This window comes from Heloderma suspectum, chromosome 2 (genome assembly GCF_057233095.1).
Source record: "Heloderma suspectum isolate Gila_16-S chromosome 2, 16-S_ref, whole genome shotgun sequence".
Lineage (NCBI taxonomy): Eukaryota > Metazoa > Chordata > Lepidosauria > Squamata > Helodermatidae > Heloderma > Heloderma suspectum.
In genome coordinates, this window is record NC_139459.1 from 54,269,535 (window position 1) to 54,286,874 (window position 17,340).

At 42.8% G+C, this 17,340-nt stretch overlaps 1 protein-coding gene across 2 annotated transcripts in view; it reads right to left on the reverse strand.

Moving 5' to 3' along the window:
* Nucleotides 1-17,340, reverse strand: part of EDIL3 (EGF like and discoidin domains 3) — a 424,305-nt gene that overhangs the window by 120,323 nt on the left and 286,642 nt on the right. For both annotated transcript variants that reach the window (XM_084832084.1, XM_084832085.1), the window contains one exon: nt 8,794-8,975. In XM_084832084.1, coding sequence (XP_084688210.1) covers nt 8,794-8,975 — 182 coding nt within the window. The remainder of the gene's footprint in view (nt 1-8,793; nt 8,976-17,340) is intronic.

Sequence of the window (17,340 nt, forward strand, 5' to 3'; positions counted from 1 at the left end):
TAAACAACAGTGGTCCAGGCTTCATCGAGTAATTACGAACCAACACAGCCAGTGTTCAGCCATCATACTGATTTGATGAGATGCTGTCTCATTCTAAGTAGGCCACTACAATGCCAAATATCTCCCACTCCAATTAAAATGCATGAAATGCAAGGGGACTGTCTTTTTAAAACACAAATATCGCGCTTAAAAAACCCCTAAACATTAAACATATATTCTCCACAAATTCTCCCTTTGTTGCATCCTTTTGGTCTTTTGGGAAACAGTTCTTTAAAAAGCTAAAAGACAGATTAGCCCAGGTAAAATGACAACAGCAGAGATAATGGCACTGATTCATATCTGGGAGTGGAAAAAGTAAAGTTAGGCTTGCTACAATAAGCTGAGTGACAAATGTGATCATATCTAACTAGCGGTTTTCAAAATAAATAGATATAAACTTATTGTATCTCATGTCTTGAGTTAAAGCAGCATTTCTCGATATTTCTAATGAAGCAGTAAATGCTTAACATGGATGCTATTTTATTAATTCTGTAAATCTATAAGGACTGCCTTGAAGAAGGGATGACTGAGACTCCCTTTAATTTGCTTTAAATTAAAGCCATAGGCACTGACCCTTTAAATTGCAAGCCAATTACAAGCATTGTAGTTTCAATACTAATTACATGCTGTGAGTGAAATTTAGAAAGGTAAGTTCAATATTCAGTTCATTAGGAGAATGCAAGAAAAATAACGAACATACTTATTGGTTGGCGTGTGTCACGCACCTGAAAGAGTTATAAACAAACTACCCAAATCTTTTATTTGATGAGTGTCAAGAAATCCATTTTCTTTTTGGGTTTCAGTTGCTTGTAAAAACTCCATTTTGAAAAGATGGGCCTGCACACACTTATTAAACCACCTGCATGCATTATCTTATGTTGTTCTAGTCTCAAGGCCCTTCAAGGTCAGAGCTGAACTCTTGCCAAATTAGGCTGTTCTGTTCTGAAGAATTCTACCCTGTCCTCCTCCTGAAAGCCTGAAGAAATTAGTCAGCCAGCTAGGGATTGGCTAAGAAGGCTAACCTCTGAAGAAATTATTCAGTCAGCTAGGGATTAGCTACGGAGGCTCACCTCACATATGTCAAAGGCTTGTCGATATAAACCAAGAGGGGCTAATGCTGGCCTTTCGTCTTCAGTTTTGCCTTCATGCTTCAACTTGCTTATGGTCTTGTGATCCCGGATGGGGCCCTGCCCTATTACCTAAGACCCATACTTAGGTAATGTATAAGGCAGATAGAAGTATCTTTTTTATTTGTTATTTTCTTGCCTGAAGTGTTGTTTCCAAAGGTTGCTCTGTTTTTTGTATGCTTTTTATTTCTCCCCTACATTCCTTATTGTAAATAAACTTTCAAGGTCCATGTGTGCTTCCTTCCAAGTAAGCCTTAGTACTAAATCCAGAGCTGCCTTTTTGGTTTTGCTACTGTTTAAAGTTTCAGGCTAAGGGCTTGAAATAGTGGGTGCTGGCTTGGACCCTTGTTTGTAAACCCTAAGGCTGAATCTACACATAGCAGTTATATCGTTATCATACCGTTATCATGACTATTGGTACACATGACACCAATAATTATGATAATGGTATAACTGCTATGTGTAGATTCAGCCTCCGTGTGTCCTGTAAGGTCTGAGAGTCCCCTGGCTCAGGCTGCGGTGGGCGTAATGGATGGTGGCCACCTACTTTGGTATTGTTTGTCCCTGCCTATATTTCTGGGAGTTAGGGCAGCCTCCTCTTCCCCTTCACAATGGTTAACAGATGGAGAAGAAAAATCGTGCAAAATTATGTCTAACAATAATGGATCACACAGCAAAATAGCTAGAGGTCTGTATGCAATTACACTTAAGGGGAACATTGTCCATTACAACTCATTTTCTTTTAGAAACTTATCTAGAGCTTTAATACTTGAAGTAAGCTACATTTTAAAGGTTCACCAAATGGCAAATACATTTGCATTCTGCAAAAAGTTGAGGTTTTATTTCACCGCTTTCCCCTCATTGGAGATCACATCACGCTCAAATATTTTCTAACACCAGCAGCTGCATCTTAGAATCATTAATTAATGAGCTAATAGACAAGGACCCATTACCATTAATTAATGAGCGAATAGATAAGGAAACTTCTCTTCATAGACTTTCTCCTTCTTTTGAATATTAGAGCTATCTTGGTGAATGAAACTAACAGTGCAATCTTATACTTCTCAACTCAGAAATGTAGTAGTGAGCCCCATGAGTTCAATAGGACTTACTCCCAGGTAAGCATATATGACTGCAGCCTACAGATCCATCTGCTAGTCCAGGACTGTTTTCAACAGTTCTTCATCCTCAGCATAGGGCAAGAGCCACCGGTAGGGATGTATGAGAAATTCATTTCAATTCATTCATGACCAGAATTTACCCCATTTGCACCACCAAAACACAAGTTCAATCTGCAATCAAATCTTGTACATTCTGAGTTTGTGATGCTGTGTGTGTGTGTGGAGGGGAGGTAGGATGTGTTCAAGATATTAATACATGAGAAAAAATATGCATGAAAAAATGTGTACTTTTTAAAAAAGTGTGCACAAACACAGTCTAATCAGTGGGAGAGGACTGCATACGTTTGAAAGTGCACCCAGGTTCTTTGTGATTTTCACATGAGAGAAAGAAAATAGCCAGAATCTAATATGTACACAAATCAGGCCAAGCTTTGAAGTGGAGCTCTGGGAACATCAACGGACTTGAGTTTTGCTGATTTCCACATCCTTAGCCACAGGAGGGCATCTTGGATATGTTCAAGGCCCCTTTCCTGATCTGAGTGTTTGGCTTTCACTTAAAAAACAAAGTCTCTACTCCTTTTTAGGAAAGGAAAAGACTGTAGGTAGGATTCTTTACCCAGTGGCTTAGTAATAAGCAAAGTGATCCTACTTGCCAGTTCTTTTAAATGGCCAATGAGTACAAAGACACAGAAGTGGCAAAGGGCCCAACTAAACATTCAACTAATCACATATCGCATAGCTATGCATGATAGGTGTTAAAAAAAAAAAAATCTTTGTGTAAACGTGCATGGCCCTGATTCAGATTGGGACCATGGTGCTCCCAGTGTGTGTGTGTGTGTGTGTGTGTGTGTGAAATGTCCCTCTTACTTGGTTTCCACCAAAATTCTGTTAGAAAAAGACTGTCCTCTTATTCTTTGACTGTCAGCTCTTTGCTGGACCTTTGAGCTATTAGTCATAACTATTGAGCCCACCGGACAAACATGTCCAGTGGCAGTGTACATCTGTTAAAAAGGGAAGTCGTAAAACATGGTTAAGACAGTCACATAAGCATAATCACAAAAATAAACATGCCGACATTATCTCACTGTACATCTGCAGGTCACGCCTCTGCTGTGTCAGCTAGCAGCTTAGTCGGTTAAAATGTCTTATCACTAGCAAAAATGTATAGGGGGCGGAGGTATAAAAAGACTTATGCATGCTTAGCTCGGGGTCCAGACTGCTCTGTACCCGTTTTGCAAAACTACTAATAAAATAGTGTTGGATCCACTGCTGCCTGCCTGGCATCCTTCCTTTCAACCAGAAGCAAGAACTTTTTATCTAACAATTCCACTCCCTGCAGAGGGGTTAAAAAAGAAGAAAAAGCATCAATTGAAGGCTATATAACTTCCTTAGCACCTGGTATTCAGAGGAATGCTGCTTCTGTACATAGAAAGTCTATGGACACTACATTCATCTGTTGTGTCGCTACGGCGCAACAAAATTGTAAAAGTAGCTAAAAAGAGGATGGAGTCACTGGCTGCAGTTCTAAAATTACAATGATGTGAAATTCAGTGGGTCAGATCCAGTGTCTGCATGAGTAGAAGCTGCTTGTGCAATGGGGCTTTCTTGCCCCTTCATTCTTACTGCACTTTCCAAAAAGCCTTTGGGAGGGGAGCTCTGATCTTGCAATCTCTCTCTACCTTGTTTTTACCCCCCCCCCCGCATTCCTCCTTCTCACAGCTGAGGCCTTTCCCAAATGTCTGCTGACCCTGAGGAGAGGCTGAGGGGCACAGCGGGGCCGGGAGAAAGAAGGAAAGCACCACTATAGGAGCTGCTTCAGCTCATGTGAACTGATTAGGAACATAGGAAACTGCCTTATACTGAGTCAGACCTCTGGTCCATCTGAGCCCAGTATTGTTGACACTGATTAGCAGAAACCCTCCAGGGTTTCAGGCAGGAATTTTTCCAGCTCTATCTGGAAATGCCAGGGATCCATGTCACTATTTCCAAAATGAACTCAAAAGGGAAAGCAGATGCAAACCAGATACGGAACCTGTACCTTTCATAGCTGCGAAGACACAACAGTGCAATTCTATACAGGTCTACTAACAAATAAGCCCCTTAAGATCAGGTGAAGCGTGTACAGAATTGCAACCTAAGTGATTGTGGGAACTGCAGCTTGTCATGCAGGGCTTAGAAAAGCTGCACCTGAAATTCTCTTCTATGCAGTTCTGAAAAGACACAGGAGACCTGCCCTCCCATCATCTGGTGACCCTTTACAGAAAGGGACTCCTGTCCACCTTTCCCCTTCCCTATCACACAAACAGCACAGATCCATACTCTAAAATAGGGGATAGTACCACATATGTCATTCATTCATTCATTCATTCATTTATAATGACTTGTATGATGCTTTTCAACACCAAAACCTTCACCATTTAAAAACAAAATACAATAAAACACCAATATATAATATTAAAACCATCAATAATTTAAAATTGCCTAAAAACTAAAAGAACAGCACAAGCACAGCCAGCATAACACCCCAAATTATTCTAAGAACAGTTAAAACGCGAGCAATAATAAATTAAAACAATCCAATTTCCTATCCAAAGGCAGTTTGAAAGGTTTACAAATTATTTAGGGCCCAGCTAGCAGAGAAGAGAGGAGATGCCGAATGTTCTTCTCAGGGTGCTACTGAAAAGGCCCTATTGAGCTGTAATTATTAGGGTTATAATGGGGTTTTAAATTAGATGGTTTTATATATTATGTCCTCTGATGGAATTTTCTGCATCCCACTTTGTGAGGGAAATGTGCCCTGAAAGGTAATTATTAAAAAAAAAAAAAATTACGGAGAATAAATATTCCGGCCTATTAAGCCTGCAACCATATGGTTCTTGGGTGGTTTTCCCAGGAAAACAGAAGGAGGTGATCATCCAGAGTGAATCACAAAGAAAAGAAACTGGTTCTCAGGATACAAAATAGAATTTATTGTAAGAAGCCAAACACATTTCAGCCTTTTTCCTTATTTAGGCCTCCTTCAGGGGGTAAAGAAAAAAATCTGCAGAATGTTTTCAGCAAACGAGTGTCTCCTGTGTAAATCTACTGGCAAGTCTGACAATTTTCTTCCCCAGGAGCCACAGAATAACATGGACTTCCCGCTACTGCAGAGAAGGAGAGCTGCCCACAGAGGTCCTCTGTGGATGGCAGTGAATCTTCCTTCCACCATGGCTGCCCTACTGGTGGTAAGTCCATCAACAGTGGGGCCAGAAAAAAGGGCTGCTTAGGGCATGTTGGGATGGCCAAAGATCCACACCCTTGTTCCTCCACCACAGTGCCAAAATGAGTTGGAAACAATAACCATAGCAAGGGATGAAAAACGGCTTCCCAACCCCCACCTTCCATGTCAGAATGAACCAGCAGGGCTTACAACCATTGAGTAACAATGAATTAAGTAATGAAGGACACATATTTAATTTAAAGAAGCATATCTCTACCTGTACACTTCTAAGTAGGTGGACTGCACTATGTACAATTTATTTTAAGACAGAGAGAGAGAAATATCCAAGCACCCACATCATTCTGTTTCAATGGTTCATAAGTTTTCCACACCAGAAAAATCTTTCATCAAACTATGAACCTTTCAACACTGATAAAGAGGACCATACTTCACCTTACCCGATATGCTTTCATGCCACAGGTATTCAGGAGATATTGCAAAATTATAGTATGTTTGCTTCATATTTCCCTGTTCCAAGGTGTCTAAAAGTTACTTATTTTTGTTTATTAATGCCTAAAAGGATTACTTGACTATGGGTAAAGGAGAGTCTTGAAATAGTGCAAAAGATGAAAGTATGAAAATAGTGTGACTTGTTAAAAACTGGGTCCAAATGAAAATACTTGGGCAATTATAGTTATTTAACGTCCTGTTCCTTAGAGCCCTTGACAAGCATCTTCAGATATATGTTACTGAGACCTGGTTCTCACAAACTGAACATGAAGTAGCAAGCATGTTCCTCTTGTTCCTCTTTTAAGTTCACATGGTATACTGGAACTTAAAGTGGACACGGTTAAGTACACATTTGAAATTTACAAATGCATATATATATATTTATACACACACACACACATTTATATAAGGATACCTCTTGCATTGCCAGATGCAGGACAGGACATACCTTGACTCTGATATTTTTTTTTCTTGTGCACTGTCACTCCTGGAGTGTGAGGAGGAAGAACGTAAGACCCCTTTCTAGGGAGCTGAGAAACCATCCTGTGCTGAGTGCTGATGGCTTGCTGATTGTCAGAGATGATTGGCGCATGTGTGGTCACTTGGGAGGTAATGACTAGAATTATCTCATTCCTGCCTTTGACTTGGCAGAGGGGGATATCTTTCCACTAGTGAGAGGAAGGTCAGAGAAATGGTGCTCTTGCAGTTTGAATTAGGAGACAAAGTCAGAGGTACGGCTGAGTGTCTTAATTAGGAGATAGCTAAATTGGGGGGCAGCCTTGGGGGGCTGGAACAGTGGCCCTCTGGGAATCAGATGCAGGATAACAGCTGGGCTGTCTAGCTATTTTATTTATTTATTTATTGCATTTATATCCCACCTTTTTTCCTCTTGCAAGGAACCCAAGGTGGCTTACATTATCCTCCTCCTCTCCATTTTATCCTCACAACAACAACCCTGTGAGGTAGGTTGGGCTGAGAGTCTGTGACTGGCCCAAAGTCCCCCAGTGAGCTTCCATGGCTGAGTGGGGACTAGAACCCGGATCTCTCAGCTCCCAGTACAACACTCTAGCCACTACACCACACTGGCTCTATTTAGGAATCTGTTTGCTCCCAATATGCTCTATATTTGTAAATTGATAGACATTACAAGGGCACCTTCCATCTCCGGTGCTCACTCTTTTAAAAGAAACTTAAGAGCCAAAGTATGCATTATGCTAATCAAGAAGCATGTAATTGAGGCTTGTCCATTTTTTTTTATTACTCTAGTGTCAGCGTACATTGCCTTGATTTGGATTAGGACCATCATGCTTCGGTGGGGAGGGGAAGGACCCACCATTTCCTTCCTGAAATCCTCCCACAGAGGTAGGGGTTTAAGAAAAGAAAAAAAGCCTCCATTGATGCCAGTGGAAACTTGGGGGGGGGGGTATTTCAGGAGGAACGACTTGTGGGAGGAGGGCAGGAGGTATAATCCCCTCTCCCACAGCATGTTGGTCCCAATCTTAGTCGAGGCCATGAATGCTTACAGTAGAGTGAAAGAAAGAAAGACAAGCTTTATCTACATTATATTTGATCAGTATAATGTCTAGTTTGGCTCCAGGGACCAAAACAGACATTATTTTAAATGTGTGTCTAGCGGCTATGTCTTCTTTTCATTTTTATTCTAGAGTAGGCACAGGGTCCACAATACAGATCCTAAAAAAACCCTACACCAGAATCCCAATCCATATCTGAGGCCCCAAGCCTACTCTAGAATAAAAATGAAAAATGTAGCTACTAGACACATATTTAAAGTTTTGTCTGTTTTGGCTCTAAAACCTGAAACACCACTCCTGGATTTCCCACTATACTTGGAAAGCAGGGAGAGTTCAATATTGTTAAAGGGAAAGGTAAAGGTGTCCCCAACCAGTCGTGTCCGACTCTAGGGTGTGGTGCTCATCTCCATTTCTAAGCCGAAGAGCCAGCGCTGGCCGAAGACGCTTCCGTGGTCATGTGGCCGGCATGACTGAACACCGAGGTGCACGGAACGCTGTTACCTTTCCTGCCGAAGTGGTACCTATTTATCTACTTGCAATTTCTTGCTTTCCAACTGCTAGGTTGGCAGAAGCTGGGACTGAAGACGGGAGCTCACTCCGTCACGCAGCACTCGGGTCTCGAACTGCTGTCCTGCCGACCTTCCAGTCTGCAGTTCAGCGTCTTAACCACTAAGCCACCGCAGCCCTTTTATTGTTACCAGAATGCAATTACTGACACTTCCTTATGGCTAGATCTCATTCTCTCCTGGAAATGGTTAATTAATTATCAGATGGTGAATCACATCAGAAACTCAAAGGCAGTCTTTTCTGGTCGTGCTCTCAACCGTGGCTGAGGCTCACATAAATACCATGATACAGAACCAGTTTGAGTCAAACTCCCATTGAGGCTGATGGTAGCCTATTGGTTGTTTCATTTCCGTAGGTGGGATTTTTGTTTTTGATGCGTAAAAATGGTGTGATGACAGTGCTAATGGACAAAGACACAGCGTAAGCAAAAAAGCTGTTTTATGGTCAAACAGCTTTGCAAACTAGTATTTAAGCTTTAAAAGATTTTTGTGGAGTCAGGTATGATTCTGAACAGTTGAAAGGCCTAGAGCAGTTGCAATTAAGAAATACCTCTCCATAAGTCTAGGGCCTCACTTAAAGTTGCAAAAAAGAATCCTGATAGTAGTTTACCATTTGTCCTCATCAGTTACTTCAATTATTTTGGCAGCAGAGACTAGGAGATTTCTCTCCACCCACCCTCTCACAAGCCCATCTGTTACCTGAATCCATGGCCATCTGTCATTTTCTGCTGCAGTCCAAGCATTTACAAGACCCTTCTTGTTAAGTCGTGCATAGTAGGGATACCATTTCTGGAGCCCAAAAAGAGCCCGATGGGTGGAAGATGCAGTAATCTGTTGGTTTGAAATGATTCCTCCTTCAATTCCCAATGGCCCAGAGCATTCTGTGGGGTGGGGTAGAAGGGAGCAAAAAAAAAGAAAAATCAGAATATTAGAAACACAGATTTATTTATCACAGATCCATGATACCACCAGTTTAAGCATGAGTATTAGAAGAATTTTAGCAGTAGTAAAAGATAAAAGTTCTGGAAATGTGTGTTCTTAAAATAATAACGGCAACAATAACAGTAACAACAACAATGAAGGAAGGACCTAGGCTGCCTTAATGACCTGCATTTGGCCTTCCAGAAGTCTTAATGAGTTTGAGCTTTCTTGAAATGCCAAGCAAAAAACCAACTGTAGGCAAGCTGCATTTCTTGAACATGTCCAAATAAAAAGTACAAGCAGATGGTACGTAACTCAAATCCTGTATCTTGGAAAGGCTTCCCATTCTCTTTTCTTAATGAGGGGAGCATCCCAAAGGGAAGAATTATTTGGGGATTTTGCTCCATTTCTTAATATAACTCTTTCATCATAGGAATGGATTTTGATAACCCTGATTTTTAAAACAAAAACAAAAAATTGCATTGGTTCTCCGAATGCCATTCAGAAATCAATTAATGGCAACAGAATCCCAGGCCCAATCTACATGGCTGATTTAGCACATCAGGGTTGTTCATGACAGATGACACTGTCACCAATCCACAGCAATCCTGCAGCTTCCCTCTGGCAATGGCGCATTTTCGCAGCAAAGTCATTTTATTGCATCTTTTTTCCTTAAATGTGGCTACCACGTGGTTCTGCTGCAGTGTGCCCTGTCCCTCCACATTAAATCCTGGGTGTGCCTATTTCTGTGACCTGGCAATGACCTGGTCAAGGGTGGAGCCGCCTCCCCTCAACCATTCCCTGTTTTTCTTCATTTACGGTAGGGCTGCTTTCCCATTCACAATATCTAGTCTCTTTTTCCTATTCACAGTATTGAAGTACTGTGTGGTGTAGTGGCAAGAGTGTTGGACTGGGAGCTGGGAGATCCGGGTTCTAGTCCCCACTCGGCCATGGAAGCTCACTGGGTGACTTTGGGCCAGTCACACACTCTCAGCCCAACCTACCTCACAGGGTTGTTGTTGTGAGGATAAAATGGAGAGGTGGAGGATAATGTAAGCCGCCTTGGGTTCCTTGCAAGAGGAAAAAAGGCGGGGTATAAATGCAATAATAAACAAATAAATAAAGTATTGAAACTGTATTGTTTCAGGCATTCACAATAGTGCAGTAGCCGATTTCCCCATTCACAGTTTGCAGCCTGGTTTTCCCATTCAGAAGAGCGCAGTAGTGTTGTTTCGAGTTTCAACCATTCCCAATAGCACAGTAACTGCTTCACCCATTCAGATCATGTAGCCTGTTTTTCCCATTCACAATAGCACAGTATCTTTTAATCTTTCACAGTATCCCACTGGTGGATGAGAGGGGAGAGGTGTGGGGTAAACTACAGGGGCTTAATTCAGCACTTCCAGTAAACTTCCCTGAGTAGGGGAGGGTGGCCAAGAGGCCAAGCCTCTCTCATTCACTGAGCAGCATCTACAGTGTTGATGATGTTCAGTTCTATTCCACCCATTCAACCATATCAAAGTATGGGGGTTTCAAGTGCTGTGTGACTTGTGAAAGCAGGTTTTTAGGTAGTATATACTCTGCTTTTCTTGCTTCATGTGCCCCTGATGGACCAAGATGATTTCATGAAAATCTAGATATAACTGGAAAGTGCTTCTCAGTCTGTTTTCATGTAGGTAAGGCCCTAGTCACTGCATATCCTGTATATGATAAAGATCTAAAAAAAAATAAGGAACTGTAGCTATAAAAGTAAAGGTTTTCCATCTGAATCTACACCAAAAAGTGCCACAGAAAAGCTTTTCATTATTCTGCTTTTATTGTTTCTCAGGTCCAGAACAGACATGGCATGGGAGATCTGTAATCGGGTCTCTCCCGCCCCTTTTTCTTCTTCTTTTTTTAAAACAAAACAAAAATCAGTTTTGATTGAAACACTGACCTGGTGGAAGGGGTGTTTAATCCCAGCGTATAGTTTTAAATTCAAGTGTTTCTCTATAAGCATGGCTCATTTTAGCTCTTGCCTCTGTTTTAGAACTTATTGAGCCAAGAAAATTTAATTCAAAGATAGCTATGCTAAAGGCCACCAAAAGCTGAACAAAAATGCTCAAGCCAGCAATACCAAAACAATTAAATCACCTTATATAGACTTTAACTGTTCAATCCCATTCAGGACTATGGATTTCAGACAGCTTGTGTGTCAATGCAGAGGTTTATGTGGATTGCCAAATGCGCTTTTGCACGAAATCCATAAACCTGCTACGAAGATAAGATATTTGGATTTAAAACAATTATACTAATCAGGTTAATGGGAACAATGGCCTTCAGTCTAAGTATTTTTGCTTAAGCCAGTTGGTGGTTGCTTACGGCAGCTAAAGAGCATCGAGAGCATCTGGGTTAAAATAAATGGACCAAAGAATAAAAGGAACATGGTGGTCAGAGTCTACTACTGGCCACCCAATCAAGGAGAAGACGAGGATGAAACTTTTGAAAAGCAAATAGCCAATGTTTCAAGGAAGCATGATGTAGTAGTAATGGGGGACTTCAATCTTCCTGGTATTTGTTGGGAGACAAATTCTGCAAAACATGGCCCCTCCAGGAAATTCCTGACTTTTGTGGCTGATAACTTCCTCCTACAGAAAGTAGAGGACAGAACTAGAGGATTGGCTATCCTTGACTTGATCCTAACCAACAGAGGTGACTTAGTGGGTAAAGTAGCAGTTACAGGAACTCTGGGGGAAAGCGACCATGTTATTCTTGAGTTCATGGTTCTAAACGAAGCAAAAGCCGAGTGTAGCCAAACCCGTACCCTGGATTTTAGGAAAGCTGATTCATAGAATCATAGAATAGTAGGGTTGGAAGGGGCCTACAAGGCCATCGAGTCCAACCCCCTGCTCAATGCAGGAATCCAAGTCAGAGCATCCCTGACAAATGGCTGTCCAGCCTCGTCTTGAAGGCCTCCAGTGTGGGAGAGCCCACCACCTCCCCAGGTAATTGGTTCCATTGCCGTATTGCTCTGACACTCAGGAAGTTTTTCCTGATGTTCAGTCGGAATCTGGCTTCCTGTAACTTGAGCCCATTATTCCGTGTCCTGCACTCTGGGATGATCAAGAAGAGATCCTGGCCTTCTTCTCTGTGACAACCTTTCAAGTACTTGAAGAGTGCTATCATATCTCCCCTCAGTCTTCTCTTCTCAAGGCTAAACATGCCCAGTTCTTTCAGTCTCTCTTCATAGGGCTTTGTTTCCAGTCCCCTGATCATCTTTGTTGCCCTCCTTTGAACCCTCTCCAGCTTGTCTGCATCCTTCTTAAAGTGTGGTGCCCAGAACTGGACACAGTACTCCAGATGAGGCCTAACCAGTGCTGAGTAGAGGGGAACTAGTACTTCCCGGGATTTGGAAGCGATGCTTCTATGAATGCAGCCCAAAATAGCATTTGCCTTTTTTGCAGCCACATCACATTGTTGGCTCATATTCAGCTTGTGATCGACGACAATTCCAAGATCCTTCTCGCTCGTCGTGTGGTTGAGCCACTTATCCCCCATCTTGTAACTGTGCATTTGGTTTCTTTTTCCTAGGTGCAGAACTTGGCATTTGTCCCTATTAAATGCCATTCTGTTGTTTTCTGCCCAGCACTCCAGTCTATCCAGATCACTTTGAATTTTGTTTCTGTCTTCCAAAGTATTAGCTATCCCTCCCAATTTTGTGTCATCTGCAAATTTGATCAGCATTCCCTGCACCTCCTCCTCCAAGTCATTAATAAAAATGTTGAAGAGCACTGGGCCCAGGACTGAGCCCTGCGGTACCCCACTCGTTACCTCTCCCCAGCTTGAGAAGGTCCCATTGATAAGCACTCTTTGAGTCCGATTCTGTAGCCAACTGTGGATCCACCGGATCGTTGTTTCATCTAGCCCACTTCGAGCTAGTTTGCTCATCAGGATATCATGGGGCACTTTGTCGAAAGCTTTGCTGAAGTCGAGGTATATGATGTCTACAGCATTCCCACAGTCTACAAGGGAGGTGACTTGATCAAAAAATGAGATCAGATTTGTCTGGCAGGACTTGTTTTTGACAAATCCATGTTGGCTTCGAGTAATCACGGCATTGTTGTCAAGGTGCTTCCAGATGGATTGCTTTATGATCTGCTCCAGAATTTTCCCAGGGATTGATGTCAGACTGACTGGTCTGTAGTTCCCAGGTTCCTCCTTTTTACCCTTTTTGAAGATAGGGACAACGTTAGCCCTCCTCCAGTCATCTGGCACTTCCCCTGTCCTCCATGATTTCTCAAAGAGAATAGACAGCGGTTCTGAGAGTTCTTCTGCCAGTTCCTTTATGACTCTAGGATGCAGTTCATCTGGCCCTGGAGATTTGAACTCATTCAAAGTAATGAGGTGTTCCTTGACCATATGCCTGTCGATCTCAAGCTGCAATCCTGCCCCTTCAGCCTGTACTTCGCCTTTGCCAGGGGGGTCATAGACCCTCTTTTGGGAGAAGACTGAGCCAAAGTAGGAATTGAGCACCTCTGCCTTTTCTTTGTCCTCTGTTATCATTTTGCCATCCTTATTTAATAGCTGAACAACCATTTCTTTCCTCTGCCTTTTACTATGCACGTAGCTGAAGAAAGCCTTTTTGTTGTTTTTAGCATCCCTCGCTAACCTCACCTCGTTCTCCGCTTTAGCCTTCCTGACGCCATCCCTGCAATTCTGTGCTACCTGCCTGTACTCTTCCTTTGTTACTTGGCCTTCTTTCCACTTCCTATATGTGTCCTTTTTTGTTTTCAGGTCATCCCTAAGCTTTTTGTGAAGCCACATTGGCTTCTTCTGTTGTCTTCCACCTTTTCTTCTTGTTGGAATTGTTTGTGATTGTGCCTTGAGAATTTCCTTTTTTAAAAGTTCCCACCCATCTTGGACTCCTTTTCTCGCTAGCATTGCTTGCCATGGGACCTTACTGATCATTGTTCTGAGTTTATTAAAATCAGCTTTCCTAAAATCCAGGGTACGCGTTTGAGTACACTCGGCTTTTGCTTCCCTTAGAACCAAGAACTCAAGTACAACATGGTCGCTTTCCCCCAGAGTTCCTGTAACTGCTACTTTATCCACTAAGTCATCTCTGTTGGTTAGGATCAAGTCAAGGATAGCCGATCCTCTAGTTCCTTCCTCTACTTTCTGTAGGAGGAAGTGATCCGCCACACAAGTCAGGAATTTCCTGGAGGGGCCATGTTTTGCAGAATGTGTCTCCCAACAAATATCGGGGAAATTGAAGTCCCCCATTACTACTACATCATGCTTCCTTAAAACATTGGCTATTTGCTTTTCAAAAGTTTCATCCTTGTCTTCTCCTTGATTGGGTGGCCGGTAGTAGACTCCGACCACCAGGTTCCTTTTATTCTTTGCTCCATTTATTTCAACCCAGATGCTCTCGATGGGGCTACCAAGCTCCTCCTCCTGTATTTCTGTGCAGAGATATGTATTTTTCACATACAGTGCAACCCCGCCTCCCTTTCTGTTCCTCCTGTTCTTTTTGAACAAGTTATATCCTTCAACTGCTGTATTCCAGTCATGAGAGTCATCCCACCAAGTCTCAGTTATACCTATCAAGTCATAATTTCCCTCCTGTATTAAGAGTTCAAGTTCGTTCTGTTTGTTTCCCATACTCTGGGCATTAGTATATAGACATCGAAGACCATGTGCTTCATAGTCTGGCTTTCTTCCTACCTGTGTCTGAAGACTATTATTGGGCGCTATCAGAGCTGTTCTCTCCATTGCAGTGCATGCGCCTACGTCCATTGTTACCCCCAACATTACATCTCCCTTCCCCGTAGGATTCAGTTTAAAGCCCTCCTGATGAAGTTCTTCATGCTGTGGCCAAACACATTCTTCCCAGCCTTTGTGAGGTGCAACCCATCCCTAGCCAACAGCCCATCTTCCAGGAAGTATAGCCCGTGGTCCCAGAATCCAAATCTCTCTCGTCGGCACCACCTTCGTAGCCAGTCATTCACCCAGAGTATTTTTCGTTCCCTTTCTATCCCTCTTCTAACTACTGGAAGGATGGATGAGAAAACTATCTGGGCCCCAAAGTTCTTGAGTTTCCTTCCCAAAGCTTCAAAGTCTGACGTGATCTCTTCGTAGCTCCGCTTGGCGGTATCATTTGTTCCCACATGGATGAGAAGAAAGGGATACCTGTCAGTGGGCTTTATGAGTGCAGGCAACCTTTCAGTCACGTCTCTAATCTGTCCTCCCGGGAGACAACATACCTGGCGAGTCCACGGGTCTTCGCGACATACTTGGGTCTCGATCCCACGCAGCAAGGAGTCTCCCACTACTACCACTCTTCTCTTCTTCTTCTTGTAGGCCTGGGTTTCATCGCCTCTGTTTGACTGACCTTTAGCCTCTTGCTCACTCTCATGCAGGTTCCCCTGTGATTCTTCCTCTGCAGGCTGTCCTCCAGTCTCATCTGCAAGTACCTGGAATCGGTTCCACAGCTCCACCGCTTCCACTGGTGCAGAGTGGCGTCTAGTTCTTCTTCTCCTAACTGTCACCGTTTTCCAAGGAGTATCCTCTACTCCATTTTTCTTCACCTCAGCATTTCCCACTGCCTCATCTTGCTGTTGCTCTTCAAGCTTCTGGTCTGCCCTTTGTTGCTGTAGTTCCCCCATTCTGTCCAAGAACTCTTCGTGTTCTCTTATTCCCCGGAGGGTTGACAGTCGCCGCTCCAGTCCACTTACTTTTTCCTCCAGCAGCGTGATCAACTTGCACTTGTTGCAGGTGTAGGCCAAGTTGTTCTCAGGCAAGAAAACAAACATTGCACACACCTTGCAGGTCACCACCACTGGAGAGTCTTGTCCTTCCATAGCCTCTTTTCCCTTTTTGTGTCTAGCTTTGTGATTGTTCTAGACTAGCCTGTGCCTGCTCCTCTACTCAGTAGAGGTTAAAAGCAGAGTCCCACTGGTGTGGAAGTGTGTGTTACAAGACAAATAAATGAAAAAAGTTAGTAAAAAATAAATAAATAAAAAAAAATGTTAGGGGCCTCCCCCTTGACCTCCCCTGCCGAACTCCCCTGGCCAACTCCTGTTTGCTCCCCCTGTCTGCTCACTCTGTTCGCTCGCTCTCTGGGAGCTTGCCTGCTTCTGTAGTCCCTGGACCAGCTGGAGCAGCTTGCTCTGCTCTGCTCTGCTCAGCTGGGAGGCGGGAAACAGCTGAGTTTATTAAAACTGATTTTAATAAACTCAGTAAGGTCTCATAGCAATTTAATAAATGATCAGTAATTTAATAAATGATCAGTAAGGTCCCATAGCAAGCAACTCAAACGAGAAAAGGAGTCCAAGATGGGTGGGAGTTTTTAAAAAAGGACATTCTCTGGGGGGAGATAGGATAGTGCCCTTCAAGTACCTGAAAGGTTGTCACAGAGAGGAAGGCCAGGATCTCTTCTCGATCATCCCAGAGTGCAGGACACGGAATAATGGGCTCAAGTTACAGGAAGCCAGATTCTGGCTGAACATCAGGAAAAAATGTCCTGACTGTTAGAGCAATACGACAGTGGAACCAATTACCTAGGGAGATAGTGGTTTCTCCCACACTGGAGGCCTTCAAGATGAGGCTGGACAGCCATCTGTCAGGGATGCTCTGACTTGGATTCCTGCATTGAGCAGGGGGTTGGACTCAATGGCCTTGTAGGCCCCTTCCAACCCTACTATTCTATGCTTCTATGCTTCTATGTGATTCTGCTGGACCCTGTCCTACTGGGCTCACTTCCACCTGGCCTAGCAGGATGGGGCCCTGACTGACAGCAGCTACAAAGGTTGCTCCTGCTACTAAAGGTGAATTGGTGGTAGTGTTGTTGATTAAGATGAATGCATCTCCACTGTCTGCCTCCTTGCTGCAATACAATGATAGACTTTGAATTTAATTGGTGAAGGGCACAATCCTATGCAGGTTTAGACAGAAAAAAGTCCTACAACTCCCAGCAGTGCTGGCTGGGGAATGCTGGGAGTTGTAGGACTTTTTTCTGTCTAAACTTGCATAGGATTGCTCCCTTAGTTATAATATTTTGATGTTGATGTATTTTCTGCTAGTGATAGCTTCATGATTTGGGTTAGTTAGTGAATTTTTTTTTTTTTTTTAGCTCAATGTGGATTTTGGGGTGATTGTTCTGATTTATGAAAGGAATGCCCTTATGTTTATTTTGTTGGCATGCTAATATAGATATACATATTATACTATGAAATATGTTTTATATGTTTATGATTCTATATATTTTTGTTATTATATATTGATTACTATTCTTGTGTACTGCTCTTTAAATATAATTGGGAAAAAGCAGCATACCCACAAATG